This window comes from Oncorhynchus mykiss, chromosome 9 (assembly GCF_013265735.2).
Source record: "Oncorhynchus mykiss isolate Arlee chromosome 9, USDA_OmykA_1.1, whole genome shotgun sequence".
NCBI lineage: Eukaryota > Metazoa > Chordata > Actinopteri > Salmoniformes > Salmonidae > Oncorhynchus > Oncorhynchus mykiss.
This window is the reverse complement of record NC_048573.1, coordinates 65,584,462-65,598,008: the sequence shown is the minus strand read 5'-3', so window position 1 is coordinate 65,598,008 and position 13,547 is coordinate 65,584,462. Positions and strand designations below refer to the sequence as shown.

The window sequence follows — 13,547 nt, the reverse complement described above, 5'->3', positions numbered from 1 at the left end:
ACAGATATGTCAACAGACTTGTTAACATACATATTAACAGACATATCAACAGACTTATTAACAGACATATCAACAGACATATTAACAGACATAACATTTAAACACAGCAACAGACATATCAACAGCATTCCATGTCAATAGACTCATCACTGCAGTCACACATACCATCACACCACTATATGAGTCCAACTATCTAGGTTATTTTGTTGAAGCTCTTACTCCATACCAGTGCACTCCTTGCCTGAGGTACACTGGTCTCTCTGATCAGTTGGTTGGTTGATTGATTGAACAACACTGACAATAAACCTTCTTTCTTCTCCCCTCCTTCCTGTGTGTGTGTGTGTGTGTGTGTGTGTGTCAGTGGTGTGTACTGGTACCCAGAATGGGCTGAGCTCCACAGGATCCCAGGAGAACCAGTACAACCTGATCAAGAACCGCTACACAGGCTGTGAGATCATCATGGGTAACCTGGAGATCACCCAGATAGAGACTGACTGGGACTTCAGCTTCCTAGGGGTGAGACGGAGACGTGATTTTTTTATTATAAGATCTCTTGTTGTTCTTCTTCTTCTACTTCTTCTACTTCTTTCCTTCCATGAGTCATGTTCATGAGGCCTCCTCTGGTAATTGAGGTAATATGGCAATGTGACTGTTTCAAGACGATCAGAGAGGTGACAGGGGCCTCCCGGGTGGCGCAGTGGTTAACTTCTTGATCCTACTTGAGACGTCTGCGTCTCAAGTAGGCACCTGGAAATGCAAATGCGCTACGCTAAATGCTAAATGTACTCGTTAAAACTCAAACGTTCATTAAAATATACATGATGGGTATTGAATTAAAGCTACACTCGTTGTGAATCTAGCCAACAAGTCAGATTTTTAAAATGCTTTTCGGCGAAAGCATGAGAAGCTATTATCTGATAGCATGCAACACCCCAAAATGCCTGAAGGCGACGTAAACAAAATAATTAGCGTAGCCGGCGCTACACAAAAACGCAGAAATAAAATATAAAACATTCATTACCTTTGATGATATTCTTTGTTGGCACTCCTATATGTCCCATAAACATCACAAATTGGTCTTTTTCCCGATTAAATCCATCCATGAATGCCCAAAATATCAATTTGTATGGCCTGTCTGCATCACGAAAAAAGCTCTCTTCCAACACGCAACGTCATGTTTAAAATGTATATAAGTTGCCTATATTCTTTGACAAAAAACTTCAACCTACTTTTATAACCCAACTTTAGGTATTTGTAAACGTTAATAAGCGATCAAATTGATCACTGGGCGATCTGTATTCAATAGCAGCTACAAAAGAAAACAGTGTCCATTTTTCAATCTTCCAAAATCGATTGAGGTAGGCTGGATGGAATCAAGGATCTATTCGTAATGTCTCAATGGATTTTTGTCAATGAAAATGACGTTTTTGGCGACATCGTGTGGAAGCTGTAGGAATTGCATCCGTCTCCATATTAAATTTGGTTTCCTTTAAATAATCCATGAAAGGGGCGCATGGATACTTTTTTCAGATTTCAGTGAGCAGTTTTTCTTGCGCTTTTCGATGAAACACACGCTCTGTTATAGTCACAGCCGTGATTTAACCAGTTTTAGAAACTTCAGAGTGTTTTCTATCCACACATACTAATCATATGCATATACTATATTCCTGGCATGAGTAGCAGGACGCTGAAAAGTTGCGCGATTTTTAACAGAATGTTTGAAAAAGGAGGGGGTAGGATAAAGAGGTTTTAAGGGTGCTGTACTGCAGCGCCAGCTGTGCCATCAGAGTCCCTGGGTTCGCGCCCAGGCTCTGTCGTAACCGGCCGCGACCGGGAGGTCCGTGGGGCGACGCACCATTGGCCTAGCGTCGTCCGGGTTAGGGAGGGATTGGTCGGTAGGGATCTCCTTGTCTCATCGCGCACCAGCGACTCCTGTGGCGGGCCGGGCGCAGTGCGCGCTAGCCAAGGTTGCCAGGTGCACGGTGTAGCCTCCGACACATTGGTGCGGCTGGCTTCCGGGTTGGATGCGCGCTGTGTTAAGAAGCAGTACGGCTGGTTGGGTTGTGTATCGGAGGATGCATGACATTCAGCCTTCGTCTCTCACAAGCCCGTACGGGAGTTGTAGCAATGAAACAAGATAGTAGCTACTACAACAATTGGAGACCACGAAATTGGGGAGAAAAAATAAAAAATAAAAAATAAATAAAAGAGGTGACAGGGTCCTACATCCTGTCTCTGTCCCTCCAGACCATCAAAGAGGTAACAGGATACATCCCATCTCTAACCTGTCTGTCTAATTGTACTGTTACAGTAACAGTAGTATCTCATCTGTAATCTGATGAACTCTGTAACTCTGTCTCTGTCCCTCCAGACCATCAGAGAGGTAACGGGCTACATCCTAATCGCCATGAACCACTTTAGACGTCTGCCTCTGGAACAGCTGCGTGTGATCAGGGGCAACACCCTGTACGACAGAGGGTTCGCCCTCTCTGTTTTCTACAACTACCCCAAGGAGGGCTCCAATGGCCTGCAGCACCTGGGACTCACATACCTCACTGGTGAGTGGAGGAAAGGAGGAGGAGGGAGGGGGACAGGAGAGTACAGAAGGAAAGAGGAGAGGAGGGAAGGAGTGGGGGATATGGAGAAAGGGACAAGGGGAGAAGGAAAGAGGAGAGGAAAGAAGGAGGGATAGTGGTAGTCAGGAGGGGTTAACACCCTGGAGTCCATTGACTCACCGCTGCGTCAATCTAAGTTACATAACAAAGAAATTCCCCATCAAAATCCGTCAGTTTAAACTAGAGATATCTGGGTCTCAATCCACCACATCCATCAGTTTAAACTAGAGATATCTGTGTCTCAATCCACCACATCCATCAGTTTAAACTAGAGATATCTGGGTCTCAATCCACCACATCCATCAGTTTAAACTAGAGATATCTGGGTTGGATGTGTCTCAATCCACCACATCCATCAGTTTAAACTAGAGATATCTGGGTTGGATGTGTCTCAATCCACCACATCCGTCAGTTTAAACTAGAGATATCTGGGTTGGATGCGTCTCAATCCACCACATCCGTTAGTTTAAACTAGAGATATCTGGGTTGGATGTGTCTCAATCCACCACATCCGTCAGTTTAAACTAGAGATATCTGGGTTGGATGTGTCTCAATCCACCACATCCGTCAGTTTAAACTAGAGATATCTGGGTCTCAATCCACCACATCCATCAGTTTAAACTAGAGATATCTGGGTTGGATGTGTCTCAATCCACCACATCCGTCAGTTTAAACTAGAGATATCTGGGTTGGATGTGTCTCAATCCACCACATCCGTCAGTTTAAACTAGAGATATCTGGGTTGGATGTGTCTCAATCCACCACATCCATCAGTTTAAACTAGAGATATCTGGGTTGGATGTGTCTCAATCCACCACATCCGTCAGTTTAAACTAGAGATATCTGGGTTGGATGCGTCTCAATCCACCACATCCGTTAGTTTAAACTAGAGATATCTGGGTTGGATGTGTCTCAATCCACCACATCCGTCAGTTTAAACTAGAGATATCTGGGTTGGATGTGTCTCAATCCACCACATCCGTTAGTTTAAACTAGAGATATCAGTTTTTTTTTGCATTGGATGCGTCTCAATCCACCACATCCGTCAGTGTAGCACTTCCGCATCTGCAGTGAAAGGTGGCAGAGCTAGAGTGGTGTTTATATATCCCCCCTGCACCTTGGGTCAAAGAGAAAGCCAGGTGGAGCCAAGCCCCAGCACCTTATGGGTCCAAAAAGGAGTAGGATAGGAAGGAGGATAAACGTACTAACCCCAACACCAACCCTGGCTTCATGTCCTCAACTTGGTTCAACCCCAACCCTAACCCTGGCTTTATGTCCTCAACTTGGTTCAACCCCAACACCAACACTGACTTCATGTCCTCAACTTGGTTCAACCCCAACCCCAACCCTGGCTTCATGTCCTCAACTTGGTTCAACCCCAACCCCAACCCTAACCCTGGCGTCATGTCCTCAACTTGATTCAACCCCGACCCTAACCCTGGCCTCATGTCCTCAACTTGGTTCAACCCCAACCCCAACCCCAACCCTGGCGTCATGTCCTCAACTTGGTTCAACCCCAACCCCAACCCTGGCATCATGTCCTCAACTTGGTTCAACCCCAACCCTAACCCTGGCTTCATGTCCTCAACTTGGTTCAACCCCAACCCTGACTTCATGTCCTCAACTTGGTTCAACCCCAACCCCAACCCTGGCGTCATGTCCTCAACTTGGTTCAACCCCAACCCTAACCCTGGCTTCATGTCCTCAACTTGGTTCAACCCCAACCCGACCCTGACTTCATGTCCTCAACTTGGTTCAACCCCAACCCCAACCCTGACTTCATGTCCTCAACTTGGTTCAACCCCAACCCTAGCCATCTCTAGCCATAACCCTAACCTTAATCCTAGCCATTACCCTAATCCTAACCATAACCCTAATCGTAACCATAACCCTAATCCTAGCCATAACCCTAATCTTAGCCATAACCCTGGTTTTAGAGAGAGAACTAAAAGAGGACATGTGAAATGAGGAAAAGCTACAGAGACGTAGGAGAAATGGGAGAGAGAACAGAGGTGAAGAGATGCCAGACACGGAGGACACATTGTGGGGGTGGCAGGAGCCAGGAATCTCTGGTGATTACTGTAAAACACCACACCCTCAGTGTGCAGACAGGTGTGTAATGGAACATGGCAGGGGGGGGGGGGGGGGGATTAGGGGTGAGAAGGAGGAGTGAAGTGGAATTGATGGTAAAGACCTAACTAATGAATTTAGTGTGAAAGCAGAACTTCAAGTTATTCCCAACAACACTGGGTTTCACCTGTAGTTCGCGGTGTGTTTCCATATGTTTGTGTACCTGCCTCATATGTCACAACACCTCCAACCTCCAGGGAGAGGTTCTGGGAGCAGCTCCTCCCTACATGCTCCAGCATGTCGTGGTTATTGTTTAATGAAAGTGGAGTCTGGAACTGTCTTAGTGTAACACAGATTTGATCTTCGTCTCTCACAGTCTCTCTGTCTCTGTCTCCCTATCGCTTTCCCTCCCTCCCCATTTATCTCAATTCAATTTAAAGGGACTTTATTGGCATGGGAAACATATGTTTACATTGCCAAAGCAAGTGAAATAGATAACAAAAAAAAGTGAAATAAACAATAAAAAATGTATTTACATTACACTTACAAAAGTTCCAAAATAATAAAAACATTTCAAATGTCATAATATGTCTATATACAGTGTTGTAATGATGTGCAAAGTACACAAGGGAAAATAAATAAACATAAGTATAGGTTATATTTACAATGGTGTTTGTTCTTCACTGGTTGTCCTTTTCTTGTGGCAACAGGTCACAAATCTTGCTGCTGTGATTGCCATTGTGGTATTTCACCCAATAGATATGGGAGTTTATCCAAATTTGTTTTCAAATTCTTTGTGGGTCTGTGTAATCTGAGAGAAATGTGTCTCTAATATGGTCATACAGGAAGTGCAGCTCAGTTTCCACCTCATTTTGGGGGCATTGTACACATAGCCTGCCTTCTCTTGAGAGCCAGGTCTTCCTTCGGCGACCTTTCTCAATAGCAAGGCTATGCTCACTGAGTCTGTACATAGCCAAAGCTTTCCTTAAATTTGGGTCAGTCACGGTGGTCAGGTATTCTGACACTCTGTCAGAGGGCCAACTCTGTTCAGGGCCAAATAGCATTCTAGTTTGCTCAGTCTATTTGTAAATTCTTTCCAATTTGTCAAGTAATTATCTTTTTGTTTTCTCGTGATTTGTTTGGGTCTAATTGTGTTGCTGTCCAGCTTGCTTAGGGGACTCTTCTCCAGGTTCATTTCTCTGTAGATGATGGCTTTGTTATGGAACGTTTGGGAATTGCTTCCTTTTAGGTGGTCGTAGAATTAAATGGCCCTTTTCTGGATTTTGATCATTAGCGGGTATCGGCCTAATACTGCTCTGCATGCATTATTTGGTGTTTTACATTGTACACGAAGGATATTTTTGCAGAATTCTACATGTAGAGTCTCAATGTGTTCTATAACTTTAGCCAGATCCTAATTGGTATGTTGAATTTTATGTTCCTTTTGATGGTATAGAAGGCTCTTCTTGCCTTGTCTCTCAGATGGTTCACAGCTTTGTGGAAGTTACCTGTGGCGCTGATGTTTCCGAAAGTATGTATTGTTTTTTGTGGGCACTGGGGCAACGGTGTCTAGATGGAATTTGAGTTTGTGATCCTGGCAACTGGACCTTTTTTGGAACACCATTATTTTTGTCTTATTGAGATTTACTGGCAGGGCCCACGTCTGACAGAATCTGTGCAGAAGATCTAGGTGCTGCTGTAGGCTGGGGACAGAAGCACCAGATCATCAGCAAACAGTAGACATTTGACTTCAGATTTTAGTAGGGAGAGGCCGGGTGCTGCAGACTGTTCTAGTGCCCTCGCAAACTCGTTGTTATTTATGTTGAAGAGGATGGGGCTTAAGCTGCATCCCTGTCTCACCCCCCCGGCCCTGTGGGAAGAAATGTGTGTGTTTTTTGCCAATTTTAACCACACACTTGTTGTTTGTGTACATGGATTTTATAATGTCGTATATTTTTCCCCCAATACCACTTTCCATCAATTTGTATAGCAGACCCTCATGCTAAATTGAATTGAAAGCTTTTTGAAATCAACAAAGAAGTCTTTGTCTTTGTTTTGGTTTGTTTGTCAATTAGGTTGTGCAGGGTACATACAGTGCCTTGCGAAAGTATTCGGCCCCCTTGAACTTTGCGACCTTTTGCCGCATTTCAGGCTTCAAACATAAAGATATAAAACTGTATTTTTTTGTGAAGAATCAACAACAAGTGGGACACAATCATGAAGTGGAAGGACATTTATTGGATATTTCAAACTTTTTTAACAAATCAAAAACTGAAAAATTGGGCGTGCAAAATTATTCAGCCCCTTTACTTTCAGTGCAGCAAACTCTCTCCAGAAGTTCAGTGAGGATCTCTGAATGATCCAATGTTGACCTAAATGACTAATGATGATAAATACAATCCACCTGTGTGTAATCAAGTCTCCGTATAAATGCACCTGCACTGTGATAGTCTCAGAGGTCCGTTAAAAGCGCAGAGAGCATCATGAAGAACAAGGAACACACCAGGCAGGTCCGAGATACTGTTGTGAAGAAGTTTAAAGCCGGATTTGGATACAAAAATATTTCCCAAGCTTTAAACATCCCAAGTAGCACTGTGCAAACGATAATATTAAAATGGAAGGAGTATCAGACCACTGCAAATCTACCAAGACCTGGCCGTCCCTCTAAACTTTCAGCTCATACAAGGAGAAGACTGATCAGAGATGCAGCCAAGAGGCCCATGATCACTCTGGATGAACTGCAGAGATCTACAGCTGAAGTGGGAGACTCTGTCCATAGGACAACAATCAGTTGTATATTGCACAAATCTGGCCTTTATGGAAGTGGCAAGAAGAAAGCCATTTCTTAAAGATATCCATAAAAAGTGTTGTTTAAAGTTTGCCACAAGCCACCTGGGAGACACACCAAACATGTGGAAGAAGGTGCTCTGGTCAGATGAAACCAAAATTGAACTTTTTGGCAACAATGCAAAACGTTATGTTTGGAGTAAAAGCAACACAGCTGAACACACCATCCCCACTGTCAAACATGGTGGTGGCAGCATCATGGTTTGGGCCTGCTTTTCTTCAGCAGGGACAGGGAAGATGGTTAAAATTGATGGGAAGATGGATGGAGCCAAATACAGGACCATTCTGGAAGAAAACCTGATGGAGTCTGCAAAAGACCTGAGACTGGGACGGAGATTTGTCTTCCAACAAGACAATGATCCAAAACATAAAGCAAAATCTACAATGGAATGGTTCAAAAATAAACATATCCAGGTGTTAGAATGGCCAAGTCAAAGTTCAGACCTGAATCCAATCGAGAATCTGTGGAAAGAACTGAAAACTGCTGTTCACAAATGCTCTCCATCCAACCCCACTGAGCTCGAGCTGTTTTGCAAGGAGGAATTGGAAAAAATGTCAGTCTCTCGATGTGCAAAACTGATAGAGACATACTCCAAGCGACTTACAGCTGTAATCGCAGAAAAAGGTGGCGCTACAAAGTATTAACTTAAGGGGGCTGAATAATTTTGCACGCCCAATTTTTCAGTTTTTGATTTGTTAAAAAAGTTTGTAATATCCAATAAATGTCGTTCCACTTCATGATTGTGTCCCACTTGTTGATTCTTCACAAAAAATACAGTTTTATATCTTTATGTTTGAAGCCTGAAATGTGGCAAAAGGTCGCAAAGTTCAAGGGGGCCGAATACTTTCGCAAGGCACTGTATGTTGTCTCTCGTACGGTAATTTGGTAAAAAGACAGTTTGACATTTGCTCAGTACATTGTTTTTTTGCAGAGGAAATGTACGAGTCTGCTGTTAATGATAATGCAGAGGATTTTCCCAAGGCTGTTGTTGACGGACCTCTGGCAGTCTCTATGGGGGTACCACAGGGTTCAATTCTCGGGCCGACTCTTTTCCCTGTTTTTATCAACGATGTCGCTCTTGCTGCGGGTGATTCCCTGATCCATCTCTACGCAGATGACACCATTCTGTATACATCTGGCCCTTCTTTGGACACTGTGTTAACTAACCTCCAAACAAGCTTCAATGCCATACAACACTCCTTCTGTGGCCTCAAACTGCTCTTAAACACTAGCAAAACCAAATGCATGCTTTTCAACCGTTTGCTGCCCGCACCCGCCCGCCCGACTAGCATCACTACTCTAGACGGTTCTGAATACGTAGACAACTACAAATACCTAGGTGTCTGGCTAGACTGTAAACTCTCCTTCCAGACTCATATCAAACATCTCCAATCCAAAATCAAATCTAGAATCGGCTTTCTATTTTGCAACAAAACCTCCTTCACTCACGCCGCCAAACTTACCCTAGTAAAACTGACTATCCTACCGATCCTCGACTTCGGCGATGTCATCTACAAAATTGCTTCCAACACTCTACTCAGCAAACTGGATGCAGTTTATCACAGTGCCATCCGTTTTGTCACTAAAGCACCTTATACCACCCACCACTGCGACTTGTATGCTCTAGTCGGCTGGCCCTCGCTACATATTCGTCGCCAGACCCACTGGCTCCAGGTCATCTACAAGTCCATGCTAGGTAAAGCTCCGCCTTATCTCAGTTCACTGGTTACGATGGCAACACCCATCCGTAGCACGCGCTCCAGCAGGTGTATCTCACTGATCATCCCTAAAGCCAACACCTCATTTGGCCGCCTTTCGTTCCAGTTCTCTGCTGCCTGTGATTGGAACGAATTGCAAAATCTGCCGAATCTGCCGGTCCTTCTGAGCCTACCTATGTTTGGTAATTAAAGAAGCTCTGTTTAAGTTAATTCGCTTTTGGGTCCTCATTCACGCACCGTAACAGAAGAATCCGACCAAGAATGGACCCAGCGACTTCGGATCCTCTCCACTCAGCCGTCGGGATCCAGGGAGCGATGCTAGGCAGACACGAGCAGGAATTGTCTGCTGCTCGACATGCCGTTGAGACCCTGGCCACCCAAGTCTCCAACCTCACAGAACAGGTTCACCATCTCCGCCTCGATCCACCGGCCACTTCCAGGGCTTTCGAATCTCCGGAGCCCAGAATCAATAACCCGCCGTGTTACTCTGGGGAGCCCACTGAATGCCGCTCGTTCCTCACCCAGTGTGATATTGTGTTTTCTCTCCAGCCCTACACTTTCTCCAGGAGCACTGCTCGTGTCGCCTACGTCATATCTCTCCTTATTGGACGGGCTCGTGAGTGGGGCACGGCAATCTGGGAGGCAAGGGCTGAGTGTACTAACCAGTATCAGGACTTTAAGGAGGAGATGATACGGGTTTTTGATCGATCTGTTTTTGGGGAGGAGGCTTCCAGGGCCCTGTCTTCCCTATGTCAAGGTAATCGATCCATAACAGACTACTCTATTGAGTTTCGCACTCTTGCTGCCTCCAGTGGCTGGAACGAGCCGGCTTTGCTCGCTCGTTTTCTGGAGGGTCTCCGCGCAGAGGTAAAGGATGAGATTCTCTCCCGGGAGGTTCCTTCCAGCGTGGATTCCTTGATTGAACTCGCTATTCGCATTGAGCGACGGGTTGATCTTCGTCACCGAGCTCGTGGAAAGGAGCTCGCGTTCTCCGTTGCCCCCCTCTCCGCATCACTACCATCTTCCTCTGCCGGCTCGGGTGCTGAGCCCATGCAGCTGGGAGGTATCCGCATCTCGACTAAGGAGAGGGAACGGAGAATCACCAACCGCCTCTGTCTCTATTGCGGTTCCGCTGGTCATTTTGTCACTTCATGTCCAGTAAAAGGCCAGAGCTCATCAGTAAGCGGAGGGCTACTGGTGAGCGCTACTACTCCTGTCTCTCCTTCAAGATCCTGCACTACCTTGTCGGTCCATCTACGCTGGACCGGTTCGTCAGCTTCCTGCAGTGCCTTAATAGACTCTGGGGCGGAGGGCTGTTTTATGGACGAGACCTGGGCTCGGGAACATGACATTCCTCTCAGACAGTTAAAGGAGCCCACGGCCTTGTTCGCCCTGGATGGTAGTCCTCTCCCCAGGATTCAGCGTGAGACGCTACCTTTAACCCTCACTGTTTCTGGTAATCATAGTGAAACCATTTCTTTTTTAATTTTTCGTTCACCTTTTACACCTGTTGTTTTGGGCCATCCCTGGCTAGTTTGTCATAATCCTTCCATTAATTGGTCTAGTAATTCTATCCTCTCCTGGAACGTCTCTTGTCATGTGAAATGTTTAATGTCTGCTATCCCTCCTGTTTCCTCTGTCTCTTCTTCACAGGAGGAGCCTGGTGATTTGACAGGGGTGCCGGAGGAATATCACGATCTGCGCACGGTGTTCAGTCGGTCCAGGGCCACCTCTCTTCCTCCACACCGGTCGTATGATTGTAGTATTGATCTCCTTCCGGGAACCACCCCCCCCCGGGGTAGACTATACTCTCTGTCGGCTCCCGAACGTAAGGCTCTCGAAGATTATTTGTCTGTAGCTCTTGACGCCGGTACCATAGTCCCCTCCTCCTCTCCCGCCGGAGCGGGGGTTTTTTTTGTCAAGAAGAAGGACGGGTCTCTGCGCCCCTGCATAGATTATCGAGGGCTGAATGACATAACAGTGAAGAATCGTTATCCGCTTCCTCTTATGTCTTCAGCCTTCGAGATCCTGCAGGGAGCCAGGTTTTTCACTAAGTTGGACCTTCGTAACGCTTACCATCTCGTGCGCATCAGGGAGGGGGACGAGTGGAAGACGGCGTTTAACACTCCGTTAGGGCACTTTGAATACCGGGTTCTTCCTTTCGGCCTCGCTAACGCTCCAGCTGTCTTTCAGGCATTAGTCAATGATGTCCTGAGAGACATGCTGAACATCTTTGTTTTCGTTTACCTTGACGATATCCTGATTTTTTCACCGTCACTCCAGATTCATGTTCAGCACGTTCGACGTGTCCTCCAGCGCCTTTTAGAGAATTGTCTTTTTGTGAAGGCTGAGAAGTGCACTTTTCATGCCTCCTCCGTCACATTTCTCGGTTCTGTTATTTCCGCTGAAGGCATTAAGATGGATCCCGCTAAGGTCCAAGCTGTCATTGATTGGCCCGTCCCTAAGTCACGCGTCGAGCTGCAGCGCTTTCTCGGCTTCGCGAACTTCTATCGTCGTTTCATCCGTAATTTCGGTCAGGTGGCAGCTCCTCTCACAGCCCTTACTTCTGTCAAGACGTGCTTTAAGTGGTCCGTTTCCGCCCAGGGAGCTTTTGATCTCCTCAAGAATCGTTTTACATCCGCTCCTATCCTTGTTACACCTGACGTCTCTAGACAGTTCGTTGTCGAGGTTGACGCGTCAGAGGTGGGCGTGGGAGCCATTCTTTCTCAGCGCTCCCTCTCTGACGACAAGGTCCACCCATGCGCGTATTTTTCTCATCGCCTGTCGCCGTCGGAACGTAACTATGATGTGGGTAACCGCGAACTGCTCGCCATCCGGTTAGCCCTAGGCGAATGTCGACAGTGGTTGGAGGGGGCGACCGTTCCTTTTGTCGTTTGGACTGACCATAGGAACCTTGAGTACATCCGTTCTGCCAAACGACTTAATGCGCGTCAGGCGCGTTGGGCGCTGTTTTTCGCTCGTTTCGAGTTCGTGATTTCTTATCGTCCGGGCTCTAAGAACACCAAGCCTGATGCTTTGTCTCGTCTCTTCAGTTCTTCAGTAGCCTCCACTGACCCCGAGGGGATTCTCCCTGAGGGGCGTGTTGTCGGGTTGACTGTCTGGGGAATTGAGAGGCAGGTAAAGCAAGCGCTCACTCACACTCCGTCGCCGCTCGCTTGTCCTAGGAACCTTCTTTTCGTTCCCGTTCCTACTCGTCTGGCCGTTCTTCAGTGGGCTCACTCTGCCAAGTTAGCCGGCCACCCTGGCGTTCGGGGTACGCTTGCTTCCATTCGCCAGCGTTTTTGGTGGCCCACCCGGGAGCATGACACGCGTTGTTTCGTGGCTGCTTGTTCGGTCTGCGCGCAGACTAAGTCCGGTAACTCTCCTCCTGCCGGCCGTCTCAGGCCGCTTCCTATTCCCTCTCGACCGTGGTCTCACATCGCCTTAGATTTTGTCACCGGACTGCCTTCGTCAGCGGGGAAGACTGTTATTCTTACGGTTGTCGATAGGTTCTCTAAGGCGGCTCATTTCATTCCCCTTGCTAAGCTTCCTTCTGCTAAAGAGACGGCACAAATCATCATCGAGAATGTTTTCAGAATTCATGGCCTTCCGTCAGACGTCGTTTCGGACAGAGGTCCGCAATTCACGTCTCAATTTTGGAGGGAGTTTTGCCGTTTGATTGGGGCTTCCGTCAGTCTCTCTTCCGGCTTTCACCCCCAGTCTAACGGTCAAGCAGAACGGGCCAATCAGACTATTGGTCGCATCTTACGCAGTCTTTCTTTTCGCAACCCTGCGTCTTGGTCAGAACAGCTCCCCTGGGCAGAATACGCCCACAACTCGCTTCCTTCGTCTGCGACCGGGCTATCTCCTTTTCAGAGTAGCCTCGGGTACCAGCCTCCGCTGTTCTCATCTCAGTTCGCCGAGTCCAGCGTCCCCTCCGCTCAGGCTTTTGTCCAACGTTGCGAGCGCACCTGGAAGAGGGTCAGGTCTGCACTTTGCCGTTATAGGACGCAGACTGTGAGGGCTGCTAATAAGCGTAGAACTAAGAGTCCTAGATATTGTCGCGGTCAGAGAGTTTGGCTCTCCACTCAGAACCTTCCCCTTAAGACGGCTTCTCGCAAGTTGACCCCGCGGTTCATTGGTCCGTTCCGTATTTCTCGGGTCATTAATCCTGTCGCAGTTCGACTTCTTCTTCCGCGATACCTTCGTCGCGTCCACCCGGTCTTCCATGTCTCCTGCATCAAGCCCGTCCTTCGCGCCCCCGCTCGTCTTCCCCCCCCCCCCCCCCCCATCCTT

The 13,547-nt window shown here is 47.0% G+C and overlaps 1 protein-coding gene across 2 annotated transcripts in view; it reads left to right on the top strand.

The window, feature by feature from the left end:
* Positions 1 to 13,547, top strand: part of LOC110532688 (receptor tyrosine-protein kinase erbB-3) — a 45,720-nt gene that overhangs the window by 7,335 nt on the left and 24,838 nt on the right. For both annotated transcript variants that reach the window (XR_005053322.1, XM_036988712.1), the window contains exons 2-3: positions 362 to 516; positions 2,372 to 2,558. Coding sequence is in view for 1 of the 2 variants with exons in the window: in XM_036988712.1 (XP_036844607.1) it covers positions 362 to 516; positions 2,372 to 2,558 (342 nt within the window). In the remaining variant the exon portion in view is untranslated. The remainder of the gene's footprint in view (positions 1 to 361; positions 517 to 2,371; positions 2,559 to 13,547) is intronic.